The 15,215-nt window shown below is 46.2% G+C and overlaps 1 protein-coding gene across 1 annotated transcript in view; it reads left to right on the plus strand.

Annotated features, from left to right (window-relative positions):
- Positions 1 to 15,215, plus strand: part of LOC131237274 (protein LIKE COV 2-like) — a 52,422-nt gene that overhangs the window by 36,330 nt on the left and 877 nt on the right. Inside the window, exon 6 of the mRNA XM_058234965.1 lies at positions 13,890 to 14,016. Coding sequence (XP_058090948.1) covers positions 13,890 to 14,016 — 127 coding nt within the window. The remainder of the gene's footprint in view (positions 1 to 13,889; positions 14,017 to 15,215) is intronic.

Below are 15,215 nucleotides of genomic sequence, written 5' to 3' on the forward strand. Positions count from 1 at the left end.
CTAGTTTGCTTCTCTACTTTCGCATTCCATTCCTTGAACTTGGCGAACACCTTATACTAGTGTTTTAAGAAGTAGACCCAAACCTTCATTGAGTAATCGTCTATGAAGCTCATGAAGTATCGTGCTCCTCCCTTAGATGGTACTATCACTAGCCCCCATACATTTGAATGTATGTAACCGAGCACCCCGTTGCTAGTATGTGTAGCAGACTAGATCCTTACCCTGCACTGCTTCCCATAGATGTAATGGTCACAGAAATCCACCTTGCATGCCTTAACTCCCTTCAATAGTTTTCGTTTATGGAGTTCTATTAAGCCCCTCGCATGAGTTTAACATCCTCATCTGCTCAGTTTGCATTTATCTTTGCGTCTTGTAGAGTTCAACATCCTCATCTTTGCGTCTTGGAAGTAGTGAAATTCAATTCGTCATAGAGGCGTTCACAAGAGTTCAACATCCTCATCTGCTCAGTTTGCATATATCTTTGCGTCTTGTAGAGGAGATGGGGGAGCCAAGGTGGTTGTGGAAAACAATTTTGTGGTAGAGTTTTGGGGGAGGTCGAGTTGTAGGTATGAGTACAGGGGTCGGTCATGACACAGTGCGGTGGACGTGGCTATGGTCGTGGTAATCGACAATGTACATTGTGGCCTCATTAATCATACAATTGACACATGTTAGTTTCTTGTTGGAAGACCATCTTGCGTAAATCAAGTTTGCTCATCGTGTGATGGTTCTAAGGGTTCTCTCTATGTTTGCTTCCACCCATACTAAGTCGAGTACCAAGGAAGAGTATGCCAAGTTTTTGAAAGATCGCTCCACTCATACCTCGTCCTCCATAACTACTTTTGCCCATTTAACTATATTTCACTTTTTTTGAGTGTGTTCCTTGGGTAATTGATTCTAGTGCTTCTGATCATATGACCAGTAAGCACAATGTATTGTCTCAGCTAGTCTAGCCTCATTTGTTTCTTCAGTAATGTTGTGGGTAAAAATGGACTGACCAGGACGACCGATATGAGAGAGAACACAACATTTCAAATGAAGTAGCTTGGCTTCGACAACCTAGCACGACCTCTACGAACAGCTTGACGAACCTACCACAACGGAGGGTTCGACTCGGGTCGACCTCTGGCTATTGCGACCAACAAACTATCGAAAGGATCGACCCGACCTGCCTCGAAGAAAGACCCGACCACAATCAACAGTTCAACTCTGGAAGATCAGCCTCGACCTTTTGATCTAAACGTTGGCCTTGGCCTTCCGATCCAGAGGTCGGCCTCGGCCATCTATACCGATCTTCTCGGATCTCGACCACTCGGAAATCTTATCAAAGAGATCTCTTCACCAAGGATCTTGGAAGATAACCGCGACACGCTCAGGGGGAGATTTCTCCTGTAATATGCACTTGCCATGCAGAGGCGTTACCAAACACGTCACTGGCATAAGAAAGGTTATAAATAAGAACCCCACCTACGGTGAAAGGTACGCCCAAATACACTCCAGAAACCCTACGTTCTACTAGACCCAGTTTGCCTGCCCTAACTTTGGCATCAGAGGGTCCCCTGCTGTAGCCAGGGTCTCCATTGTTATCTCCTTTTGCAGGTGAACAATGGTCTAAGGAGGATGTCGAGATATCAACATCAACAGTTGGCGTCGTCTGTGCGAATGATGTCAAAGCCGTTTCCTTCTCATGAAAGTTTTACGGTGGGAATAGTCCGCAGACCAAGGCAGTCCGCCCTCCCAACAGCAGGCCGATTCTGCCCTAACAGCGCCTGCAAATAGATCCTACAACCGGGGGGGGGGGGGGGGTGACTTGTCTCCCTGTAAAACCAGGTCAGGGTTCTAGCTGGCAATATCGACTGCATTATGCATATGCTGGAGAGACAGAACCCACCGCCTGACCATGAAGCAGCCGTAGCCACCGAACAATTGACCTCCGCAAGTTCCCCACGACTCATATGGAGCTAGGCAGCAACCTGGAAAGCATAAGCAAGCACCTAGCCGCACTGCGGGAACTACTGTGCTTGCCGACTCTGACCTACGCCACACGTTAGAGAACAAAAGGCGTGGGAAAGCTCTCGAGGCGATGGCTGAGAATGAAGTTCCTTGGGAGGCTGAGGTCAGATCGATGATATTCAACAAACGTACTGAGCTCGGGTCCCGACCTCAGTAGAAGTAATGTTGGAGGAAGCAGAGCTGCCATTCACCGACAATATCATGGTATCTCCCCTACCGCCGAGATTCCGGATGCCGCAAATCCCAATTCTGGGATTGGTGATCCAGCTGAGCATCTGGAGTTGTTCAAAGCGTTGATGGACCTGCATAGTGCGACCAACTCGGTGATGTGCCAAGCTTTTTCTGTGACCTTGCTGGGGGTGGCACAAAAATGGTATAGGCAGCTAAAGCTGAGGTCTATTAGTTTTTTCACATAGCTCAGTAAAGCCTTTATCACCCAGTTCATTGGCGGGAAAGACAGAAGAAAATCAGCAACTCATCACCTCACAGTTACCTAGAAGGAAGACGAGCCGCTGAAAGATTGCATCGTCCGGTTCAACGTAGAAGCAGTACAGGTGGAAGGCTATTTCGAGCAAATAGCCTTGGCTGCCATGATATTTGGCCTTAAGGAGGGTCGATTTCTCTTCTCAATGGGCAAGAATCCTTTGACCACGTTGGCCGACCTGCTCAGTAGAGCGCAAAAGTACTCCAATGCAGAAGAGCTCTTCAGCACGCGAAAGGCCACTTGGAGTGCGGGGAGCTTGGCCAAGGACTGAAAACACAGAAAAACAGCCTCTCTCAGTTAACAGTAAGAAAAGGAGGGAAGACACCTTGGATAGAGGTCAACACCTGAATAGGCGTCTGGAAAGCAAATTTTGTTCTTGTACTCCCATGAACGCCACCCCCGAGTAAGTCCTCATTGAAGTGTGCGACAAGATCTCGAAATGGCCAAATAGGATGAAGGCCGACTTTGACAAGCGCAACAAACGGAAGTACTATCAGTTCCACCCCGATCACGACCATACTACTGCCGACTGCTTTGATCTCAAGGAAGAGATCGACTCACTAATCCGCAACGGATACTTGCAGGAGTATGTCCACAAGAGAAGGGATGAACGACCAGACCATAGAAGCGAGCTACGGAACAACTGGAACAACGAAGCAACGGTCGAGATTCACATTATATTCGGAGGACCTGTTGGAGGTGGGGACTCAAACAGAGCTCGCAGAGCTCATGCCAGGAGCATAAGCGGTAGCGGCTTGGAGCATCATGTTAACCTCACCAGCAAAGCCTCGAAAGAGCAGAACATGGTCCCCTGTGACTTGACATTTGTCGAGGAAGATGCCCACAGAATCCACCACCCGCACGGCGACGCCGTAGTGGTGACCATGACAGTGGCCAATCACAAAACTGTATTTTGGTGGACATGGGTAGCTCGGCCGACGTCCTCTTTGCCGTCGCTTTCGACAAAATGGGAATTGGAAGATCTCGACTTCGACTCGTCCGAACTCCTTTACTTGGATTCACGGGTGAGAAGGTCACCTATAAGGGAAGTATACTACTCCCAGTGACCGCAAGAGAAGGTTACAACCAAACTACAGTAATGATCAACTTTCTGGTGGTCAACTATCCCTTTGTCTACAACGTCATCCTAGGACAACCATCCCTCAACATCATTTGGGCGGCAGTGTTGACCTACCACCTCGTTATGAAGTTTCCGACTGAGTACGACGTCGGGCAGGTTAGAGGTGATCAACTCGAGGCCCACTAATGCTATTCCACGGCGTTAAGGGTAGGTGCACGACAACATACAATGGCCATCATTTCCCTTAGACCCCCGAGAGGAATCACTCAAGAGAGGATCCCCTGTAGAAGACTTGGTAGCTGTCCATCTTTGCGAGACCGACCCGTCCCGCATAGTACAGATTGGCTCTTTGTTAGCCCTAGGTTTGTGGGACGAGATCATTAATCTACTGAAGTAGTACGCCAACGTCTTGTGTGGTCCCACCAAGACATGCCCGACATCAAACCCAATGTAATGGTTCACAGGCTAAAGTCGATCTCGACTACCGACCAGTGAGGCAAAAGCGGTGAGCATTTGAACCAGAACGGTACGCCATCATCGGAGAGGAGGTCGGGAAGCTCCTCGAAGTCGGATTCATTGAAGAAATTTGCCATCCCGACTGGATCGCCAACGTTGTGCTGGCGAAGAAGTCTAATGGAAAGTGGCGAGTCTGTGTCGACTACTCAGATTTGAACAAGGCGTGACCTAAGGATAGTTTCCCTCTCCTGAGGATCGACCAGCTGGTCGACAATACAGTAGGGCATGTGCTACTCAGCTTCATGGACACCTATTCGGGTTACAATCAGATTGCTATGCACTCACATGACAAGTAGAAGACGACCTTCATCACCGACAAGGGACTACTGCTATAAGTTCATGCCCTTTGGGCTGAAGAACGCTAGAGCCTTGTGTCACTACTGGTCAACAAAAATGTTCGCTCAACAGATTGGACGCTCCATGGAAGTTTATGTCGACGATATGCCGGTCAAGAGCATCAAGGTCGCAAACCACGTGACTGATCTCGAGGAGATGTTTACCACCCTGAGGAAGTACCAGATGAAGCTGAACCCGACCAAATGTGCCTCGGAGTAAGTTTGGGAAAGTTCATTGGCTTTCTAGTCAACTAAAGAGGGATTGAGGCAAATCTCAACAAGATACAAGCATCGCTGAACATGAGCTCGCTCAAAACTACAAAGGAAATGCAGTGCCTCACAGGCAAAGTCGCCGCCCTCAACAGGTTCGTCTCCAGAGCTACCGATAAGTGTCTTCTGTTCTTTCAACAATTGAAGGGTAAAGCAAAGCCGACGTGGACAGACGATTGTGAGAAAGCTTTTCAGCAGCTTAAGCAATTCCTGGGATCACCCCCTCTACTTTCCAAACCTGAGCAAGGAGAGCCACTACTTCTCTACCTGGCCGTCTCAGCCGCAAAAGTCAGCTCAACATTAATATGAGAGGTCGGAGGCAAGCAAGTTCATGTCTACTACGTCAGCAAAGCCCTAGTCTCAGCCAAGACCAGGTATCCCGACATTGAAAAGCTCGTGCCGGCTCTGATAGTGTCATCGCATCGCCTCCGCCCCTACTTTCAGGCCCACACCATCGTGGTCCCTACCAATCAACCCCTTCATCAAGGACTCCAGAAATCCGAAGTGTCGAGGAGACTGACGAAGTGGGCGATTGAGCTCGGCGAGTTCGACATCGAGTATCGACCCCAAACTGCTATTAAAGGCCAAACAATAGCCGACTTCATGGCTAAGTTCACCGACACCGAGCTCCCGAAACAACTTGAAGAAATCAAGGAATAGACCAACCCCCATGTATGGACACTTCACATCGATGGGTCTTCCAACTCCAAAGGCAGCAAGGCGTGGATAATCCTTGTGGCACTTGACCAGACCTGCACTCAATATGCCTTAAGATTTGGATTCCCGACGTCCAACAACGTGGCGGAATATGAGGCCCTCGTCGGTTTCAGACTAGTAAAATCCATGGTAGTTCAAACTTTGAAAATCTATAGTGATTCGCAGCTCGTCATCAACGAAGTTGCCAACGAATAACAAGCAAAGGGAGAAAAGATAATCGCCCATCTCCAGAAGGCGAAAGAACTCATTTGCCAATTCGGTGAATGTGAACTCACTCTAGTCTTCCTGACCCAAAACTTCCGAGCAGATGCCCCGGCAAAGCTGGCAGCTGTGGCCGATGATGACATTGCCAAATCGATTCCAGTTGAATTCTTGCTCGAACCCAACATCGATCAACTTGAAGCAGAAAAGTACTTCCCATCATCTCAACTCCGAGCTGGATGGATCCGATCACGAACTACCTCCGAGAGAACAAGCTGCCCGCCGACAAGCTCGAAGCACGGAGAATTCGGAGTAGCGTAGCTCGATACACCATGGTAGGGGACATCCTCTACAAAAGAGGATTCTCCCTACTGTACTTGAGGTGTCTCCGACCTGATGAGGCCGAGTATGTTTTGAAGGAGATCCACAAATGGATTTGCGGTAATCATTCGGGCGGCAAAGCATTCACCCACAAAGTGATTCGACAAGGGTACTTCTAGCCGACCATCCAAGAAGATGCCAAGCAGTACACACGGAAATGCGACAAATGCCAGAGGTTTGCTGCGATACCTCAATAGCCATCCGAGCAACTGACCCCTATGACCGGCCCTTGGCCAATCGCCTAATGGGGAATCGACATCATAGAACCGTTGCCGATGGGTAAAGGTCAACCAAGTTCATCGTGATAGCAGTCGACTATTTTACCAAATGGGCCGAGGCCGAGCCATTAGCCAAAATTGTCGAGCAGAAGATTACTGACTTCGTCTGGAAGAACATCTGTAGATATGGGATTCTGCACGCTATCGTATCGGATAATGGCAAACAATTCGACAATGCACAATTCCGAGGTCTTTGCGAAAGGCTTGGGATTCGCAATGCCTTCTCATCACCTCGACATCCCTAGGCCAATGGACAGGTGGAGGCAGTGAATATGATCATAAAGAACCACCTCAAGACTAAGCTCGAGAAATCCAAAGGAGCCTGGGCCGAAGAACTACCACATGTCCTTGGGGCATATCGAACCACTGCTCGGACATCAACAGGGGAGACTCCCTTCTCCCTGGCCTTTGGTGCAGAGGCCGTGGTGCCAGTCGAAATAGGACTCCCTACTGCGCAGATCGACTCTTTTGACGAAAATCAGAATGCCGAGCAGATGGCATTGGGTCTGGACCTACTTGAGGAAAAGAGGGAATGAGCACAACTGACGATTGTAGCCCATTAGCAACGGGTCGCCCGATACTACAATTCCCGGGTCAAGGTGCGAAGGTTTCAGGTGAGGGACTTGGTCCTTTGTGAAACCTTCTAGAACTCCAAGGAGCTCGGCTTGGGAACTCTGGGACCGAGCTAGGAGGGACCCTACAAGATAACGGGTACTACGTGACCAGGGGCTTACCAACTTGATGATATGGATGGTCAGCCCTTACCTCACCCATGGAACGCCGAGCACCTGAATATTTTCTACTCTTGAGGTCTTGGTAAGTCCTTCGACCAGAAGGGCATCCACCGATCAATCTACTCGACCCCTCTCAAAGGGAAAAAAAGGTTTTTTCTTCAATAAAAGAACTTTTTATCATTTTCAATTGTCCGTACTATGTGATCAACTATGGGGATTTCTCTTGATTCAGGAGAAGGAATTCCCCTAATTGCTCGAAACACTATTAAGTGGTCGGCATGTTGGTGACCTACTAACAAATTCTACTATGGAAGAATTTCCCCAGGTCAGGGGAAGAGAATTTCTTCCAAATTTCGACCACCTGAGTTGTATGATCGACCATAAGGACCCCCCATTTTCAGGAAAGAAAATCCTTAGCGCTTGTCTTAACACTAAGTTGACTACTCCAATCGGCCCATTGGCTGACCTAACACCTTGCTCTGCTACGCTCAATCTACTAAACATTTAGGACTGCACACGATTGAATCAACAATTATTATCCCGACCATCTGAGCCATATGATCGACTACTGGGAATTCCCTAAATTTAAGGGAAGTCCTTTTGCCGAGTGCTTGGCCTATTGTTGTGAGGTCGATCTAATAATTCTACCACGTACGCCCTACCACATATCTACATTGATCGAGCTTCTCATTCTACTTAGAATATTGCGAAACAAGTCATGGCCAAAAATGTTTTTCATTAATAGATAGGAACATGACAAAAAGCCAAAAAAATTTAAAAGCATGAAGGGGACAGTGAGGTTAGTCTGCTCTGCCTCAACGACATTCAGGGCCGGCTCTTCAGGTGGTCCTTTGTCCAAGCTGCCTAGGTCAAGTTTGGGGAATCTTCCCTTGATGTCTTTGAGGCATTTTTCATAGCCAAGGCTATAGTATACCTCCACCTCGTCAGCCCACTCCTTCGAGGCCTTATATTGCTCCACTGACGTTGTCTGGATCGATGGGATGGAAGCCTCTACCTCGACCAACTTGGCCACGGAACTGGTCTTCACCTCAGCCAACTCAGCCTCCAACCTGCGGCCCTGGCCTCCGTCTCGACCCACTCCCTTTCAGACCAAGAGAGGCGTGATCTCACCCCCTCCGGCTCAGCCCACGCCGAAGCTTCCTTCTGTTGGGCTTCATCTAGCTGGATCTTCAGAGCTGCCTGCTCATCCCTAGATTCCACTAGAGCTCGTTAGAGGGTCTCGGCTGCGGTGGTTTTGGCTTGGAGCGACGCCTCCGCCTGTTCACACTCAGCCACTCGCCCCATCGATCGGGGGACGGACCGGAGAGCGGGAATGGCCTGAAAGAAGAGAAAGACCCGTTAGAAGAAAATGATGATTTGAAAATAGACGCAACAAGTTAAGGGGAAGAGGTCTACCTTATAAAAAGTCGTAGCCAGATCGGCTAGAAGGGTCATCGAGTGAGTATTTATCAGGGCTGTGATCTCTCCCTCCAGGACATGCCGAGCCATCCACGAGGTGAGGCTATTCACGTAATACCTTAGGGGTAGAGGACTCGACTCCTCGGCCTCGCTAGCTTGGTGGCCCGAGGTACCACCCTCCTTGGCCTAAACTTGGGCCGCGGGGGGCTGGAGCTCCTCGACAGGGGGAACCTCCTCCTGAATCGGGGAAGGTTCCAAATCTACTACCTCCAAAGCCAATGGCTGAGGAGGAACTGCAGGAGGGGCGTCTCGAGCTCCATCACCCGCAGCGGACGAAGCCGACTACTCTGCTATGAGCCCCTTAGCGCGGGGCTCCAACCTTCCCTCCATAGTTGTGGAGGACCCTGCTCGCTTTGCTGGGGGCACAACGACTCTCCTCTTCACCCTCGTCTTCTTTTGGGCTACCTCAGTCTTAGAAGGAGGCCAAACTCCTTTTGCAAGGTAAGGGAGGTTGGCCATTTCTATATAGCAAAAAATCTACAGTCAGATTAAAAAAAAAAAAAATGGAATATGAGAACTCCCAAGAAAATTCAACCATCTACTGTCTACCTAACAGGACGGTCAGAGAGTGCCCAAATCAATGTAGGAGCTCGAGTGTAATAAACTTGTTCCAAGCTCTGTCAGCGGCGTCCTTTAGCTTCTCACGATTGACTTGGTGAAGCAGTAGGTCGGAAATCTGAGGCCGACTCCGAAGAAGAATTGTAAGAATTGCCACTAAGATCAGCAAACAGAATTACAAAGCTAAAGAAATTTACAATTCTACTGCTCGGTAATGTACGACCTGGATTGACAAATTTATTGGGGACCCGAGATCGCAGCCTAGCCACATCAGCTGTTGGGGCCTCCCATTCCCCGGACACCCAGAACCATTCGTCCTTCCAATTCTTATTGGAGAATGAGTTGCCAGTTATGGGGGCCCAGGCCCTTGTTCGCCCATGCCGAGAAGTAATACTTGCTCAAGTGCTTGGGACTAGCCTATGCCCGATAAAAAAATAAAAACTCCTTGGCAGTCAACTCGGCACTCTCGAGTTGGAACCATAGAATATAAGTCCCCAACAAAGCCTTTTAGGCATTGGGGATGATCTAGCCTAGGGCCAACTTCAAGCGAGATGTGACCTCCTGCACAATGCGATGGATAGGAAGTTTGAGGCCACACTGCAAGGCGACCAGATATATGGCCACCTCGCCCTCGCGAGGAGCACCCGGAACCTCACCAAGTTCGGGAGCTCGGAGTACCGCATAATCAAGTATCTGGTACTCAACCTGATCCGAACCAGGTCGGCATTTCCCAGCCTTAACCCAAAATGGCCAACATCTACGGGCTGCTCGGCAAAAGATTGAACTACTGCCCCTCTCTACTGGAGTGGACTCCATTGCATGTTCGTGGCTCAATGACATCGGAGACGGTGGTCTAAAAGGAGCGCCCAATAGGGAGTTTATACTCTCCGGCTTGGAATCGCCCTGAAAGGTTCTCAGCTCAGGCCATTCATTCGAGATATCGGACATTCCGGCCAAGAAGGAAACAAAAAGCAAACGGAGCAAGCAAGAAAGGAGAAAAAGGGATCGGCGGAGGAGGATTTTCGACTTATCGGAAATTGCCTAGTCTGGTGGTCTAGAGAAGCAGCAATAACAGTGGGAGCAAATGAGAATGGATTTTGGTTCTCTCCCCTTTTTATAGTCTTCGGCTGTGAGCGTTAATTGCTCACATTTAATGCCTTAATTGAAGAAGCGTTATAGCTCACGCCTCCCTCCACGTGGTGACCACCCATTCGCAAGCCGACCTGACCTCCAAAGCTAGGACACGTGCCTGCATGTCATTGGCTGAGAATCGAAGAGGCTCCGTTCCAGCACACGCCTCCTCAAGCGCATCATCGCGATCATTACGGATCCCCCTTGATCTCCACAACATCCGCCCTTCTCTCTTCCGCAATAATGACAAACCAATCCGATCTCCCGACCTCTCAGGCGCAAGACATTGTATAAGTGTCAGTCCACACCGACTTACTTCTTGAGCTTACAAAGGATGCTGAGAAGTAGGGGGACTACTGTTGTGGGTAAAAATGGACTGACCAGGACAACCAGTATGAGAGATAACACAACATTTCAAAGGAAGTAGCTCGGCTTCGACAACCTAGCATGACCTCTACGAACAGCTTGCCGAACCAACCGCCAGCGGAGGGTTCGACTCGGGTCGACCTCTAGCTATCACGACCAACGAAAGTATTGACCTGACTTGCCTCGAAGAAAGACTCGACCACAATCAACAGTTCGGCTCTAGAAGATTGGCCTCAACCTTTTGATCTGAACGTTGGTCTTGGCCATCTATCCTGATCTTCTTGGATCCCGACCACTCGGAAATCTTATCAAAGAGATCTCTCCGAGATCTTCGTCAAGGATCTCGGAAGATAACTGCGACACGCTCGGGGGGAGATTCCTCCCAGAATACGCACTTGCCATGCAGAGGCATTGCCAAACACGCTACTGGCTACGATGAAAGGTACGCCCAAATACACCCCAGAAACCCTACGTCCTACTAGACAAAGTTTGCCTGCTCTCACTTTGGCATTGGAGGGTCCCCTGCCGTAGCCAGGGTCTCCATTGTTATCTTCTTTTGCTGGTGAACAACGATCTAAGGAGGACGTCGAGATATCAGCATCAACAGGTAACATTATTTGATGGTACTTCAACTCGTGTATTTGGGGTAGGTACTGTTCATCCTATCCAGCTCTTTCATTATCATCAATATTGTACATTCCTAATTTTGTTCTAAGTTTATTCTCAGTAAGTAAACTAACTAAATCCTTAAATTGTTCTATCAAATTCTACACCTCTTATTGTGAATTTTAGGATCTAAAGATGGGAGGATGATTAGTGGAGGACATGAAGTGAATGGGCTCTATTATCTCGATAACAGAATATCTGGGGTTGAAACTACATTGCGGGCTAAAGTCTCTCCTCATTAGAGGCATTCCATGCTTGGTCTTCCTGCCTTTTAAGGAGTCTTATCCCCTCGTTGAATTATGCGTCTAGGCTAGAGTAAAAGGCTTGTGAGTTAAGCAAGCATCATAGAGTGTCATTCTTCCCTCAACGAGGATAAAGTGAAATTGTTCTATTTGATACATTTTGATGTTTGAGGTCTTGTGTGTGTTTTTGATTTATTTGATTTAAATATTTTTCGTCTTTGTGGATGATTGCTTTAGAATGAAATTGTTATACTTGATGAAGGATCATTATGAGGTGTTTACTTGTTTTTAGGAATTTCGTATGCAGGTAAAAAGGTCAATTTAATGCTAAAGTGTGTAGCCTGAGGTCAGACAATGCTAGGGGATATGTATCAAATGACTACTATCTCCAATCCGAAGGCATCATTCACCAAACTTCATGGATGATCTCATGACCCAAGAAAATGAAGTGGCAGAGGATAAAAATTGTTGTTTACTTGAGGTCATTAGGGCATTGTTGTTGAATATAAAGGTTAATATATATATATATATATATATATATTTCTTTTCTTTTTAGAGTGGTGTAGTTCTAATTGCATGTTATTTGATAAACTGGAAGCCTTCATTAGTCTTAGGTGGAAAGTCACATTTTTCTGTTCTATATCATCAACACCATGTTTTTTTTTATCTCCCTCCCAAGGTATTCGGTTGTGTGCTTCGTGCATCATTTTGACCATGTTTCTAACAAATTTGAACTAAAAGCTGTGAAGTGCATGTTTATTGGTTATTCTTGTATTCAATGGGGTTATAAATATTATAATCCAGTTACTCGTAGATGTTATGTGTTGAATGATATCATGTTCTTTGAACATACTCCATACTTTTGTGAGGGAGGATGATCATTGCAATTCGAATTAGGTTCCATGACTCTCCCTATTGTGCTAGACATCTTTGTCCATGGAGAAGGGTCTTGTGTAACGTGTGGATCAACCCTAGCAGGTCTACTCAAGACATTCCAAAAACAGAGATGGAAACATGTCCTCTATCAATTCTTCTATCTTGTCAACAGATCATTTTCTGAAGTCTTCCCTAGTGCCTTCACCTAAAGGTGATTTGCCCATCACTCTTCATAAGGGTATACATTCAACATACCATATCTAACTTTGTTTCCTTTGATGGTTTATCTCTTTCATTTTGACAGTTTGTTTTGTTTTTGTCGTCCGTGTCTCTTCCTCACTCTTTCCAGGAAGCTCTCAATAGTGATGGGTGGAAACAAGCTATGAATGGAGAGATGGTTGCTCTTTAACAAAATCAAATTTGGATATTAGCTGAGTTACAACTAGAAATCGTGCTGTTGGGTTCTGATGGGTATATATAGTCAAATATAACCCTGATGGATTGGTAGACTATTTAAAAGCTCGTTTGGTTGCAAAAGGTTATTCTTCGACCTTAGGAGTTGACTTCTTAGAGACTCTCGTGGCCAAGCCTCACACTGTATGTGTTGTAATTTCTATTGTTGTGAATCTCTAATGGCCACTGTATCGACTTGATATAAAGAATTCCTTTCTTCATGGAAAGCATATTGAAGAAGTCTGTATGGAGCAACCGCCTGACTTTGTTGCTCAGGGGTTGTTCGGCGAAGTATGCCACTTGAAGAAATCGATCTGTTTTAAAACAGTCTCCTTGAGCTTGGTTCGATAAGTTTAGTAAGGTGGGGCTTGAGTTTGAATTAAAATGTAGCCAAGTTGACCATTCTGTCGTTGTGCAACATAGTGAGGCAGGTGCTATCGTGTATGCAGATGACATCATCTACTAGAAATGACAGTACAAGTATTTTTGAGTTGAAGAAGTTTTTAGAGCAACACTTCTACGCCAAAGATTTAGGTTATGTTCGATAGTTTTTGGGTATTGAGGTTGCAAGATCAAAGATGGGAATTAATTTGTCGTAGCTGAAGTATGTGATGGATTTACTGGAAGTGACAGGTCTTTTGAGAGCCAAGGCCTTTGAAACTCCCATGGATACAAATCAGAAGCTGAGTGTAGATCAAGGAGAACTATTTGATGATCCGGGGTAGTATTGCAGACTTGTTGGGAAAGTAATGTACTTAACAATTACATGACATGATCGGACATCATTTATTCAATCAGTGTAGTTAGTCAGTTCATACAGGCTCCCAGTACTTCCCATATGGTGGTTGTGCTTTCCGTCCTCAAATAAAAAAGCACAATTATACCTAGCACTGACCTACATATGTCGAAACCACTGAATGAATGAAAACAGAAGCACATGGTGTTAAATGTCATTGGAATTCAAAGGTTGACATGTTTTTTGCAATCAAACAGGCATCTTGTGTCAGTAAGCTCCATTTAAGTAAACTGAACGACTGTATAAATTATGAAGCTTTCACCACTATGATGTAGAACTTGCACACTTTGACTGAAATTTTTCTGTTTGCAGAACGATAATGGAGATGAAGAATTATGTAGCGTGTATGTCCCTACAAACCATTTATACATTGGTGATATTTTTCTGGTTAATTCTGAGGAAATCATAAGACCAAACCTGTCCATTCGAGAAGGCATAGGTATACTTGTGACTTTTCCTTGTATTTCTCATATTTCCTTCATTCTTTTTTATAGAACTATTATAGAAATGTACAATCTTCCTCATTCATGATTGTTCTTGATGAAAGAATACAAGAGGTACTTTGAAAACAATATAGTATTTATTCATACTACATTCAGATTCGAAACTCATCTTGTGACTAATGATGTGCTATGATGTGTGCAAGGAGAAATGTGCCAGAAGTTTGTTTGTTTTTTTTTCTCTCTTAAAAATATTTTTCATGCATTTGACATGCTGGAATTATTACTTTCATGAAAAATTGAGGAAGTACAAACTTTGGTGATGGGAAAATGACCTACTTATGCATTTTCCTCTTGTTCTCTAATTTCCATGGTCGGAATGTGAGGAAAGAACATTCCACATTATGCGGAATGGACTCTCCTTGAAACTGGCCCAAAATGGCTAGGAATTTGCCTCTTCTAAAATGAAGAAGCAAGCACAATGACCATTTGGATGAATGTCATCTTGGACATTTACACAGATTCCAAATCCAGCCATAATAAACAATCTCTAGGATCAAATTAGTGCCAGGGGTCAACATGCACAATGACCATTTGGAGGAATCTCCTCTTGGACATTTTACACACATTCCAAATCCAGCCTCAATAAACAATCTAGGATCAAATTAGTGCCAGGGTACCAGAGGCAGGCAGGGTGCCAGAGGTAGTTTCTAATATAAAATAGATAGTCCAATATGAAACTGGCCAAAATGACACTGATTGCCTCCTTATTGACAATTATCAGTGCCAGCTTCCTTTGGTACTATTGGCTGCATTGCACATACAATCATGTTCTTACACATATGAGGATCATGCATGCCATGGAGATTCATGATGTGCTCATGTAAACATCTCTATCGCACATGTGACACTCTCTTTCAGTGATTGGGACCACTGATTTGGTGGGCCACGTGGATGGCCATGTGCTGGAGAGCCTGTGGTAATCTGATCAGTGGCTTGACAAATGCTTAGCTCAAAGCACAGCAGAAAAACTGGATGTTCTGACTCCGGTTTTTTGGCTAATTGCCCTACAGTTACCCACCAAATAACCTGCGTCCAATCCCTGAACCTGTGTCACGTGTAGGGCGAGGAGGGAATTACACCATGATCCATAGCTCAAGTGGTAGACTGAGTGAAAGATACCTCGTTTCAACACTGA

Source organism: Magnolia sinica, chromosome 2 (assembly GCF_029962835.1).
Source record: "Magnolia sinica isolate HGM2019 chromosome 2, MsV1, whole genome shotgun sequence".
Lineage (NCBI taxonomy): Eukaryota > Viridiplantae > Streptophyta > Magnoliopsida > Magnoliales > Magnoliaceae > Magnolia > Magnolia sinica.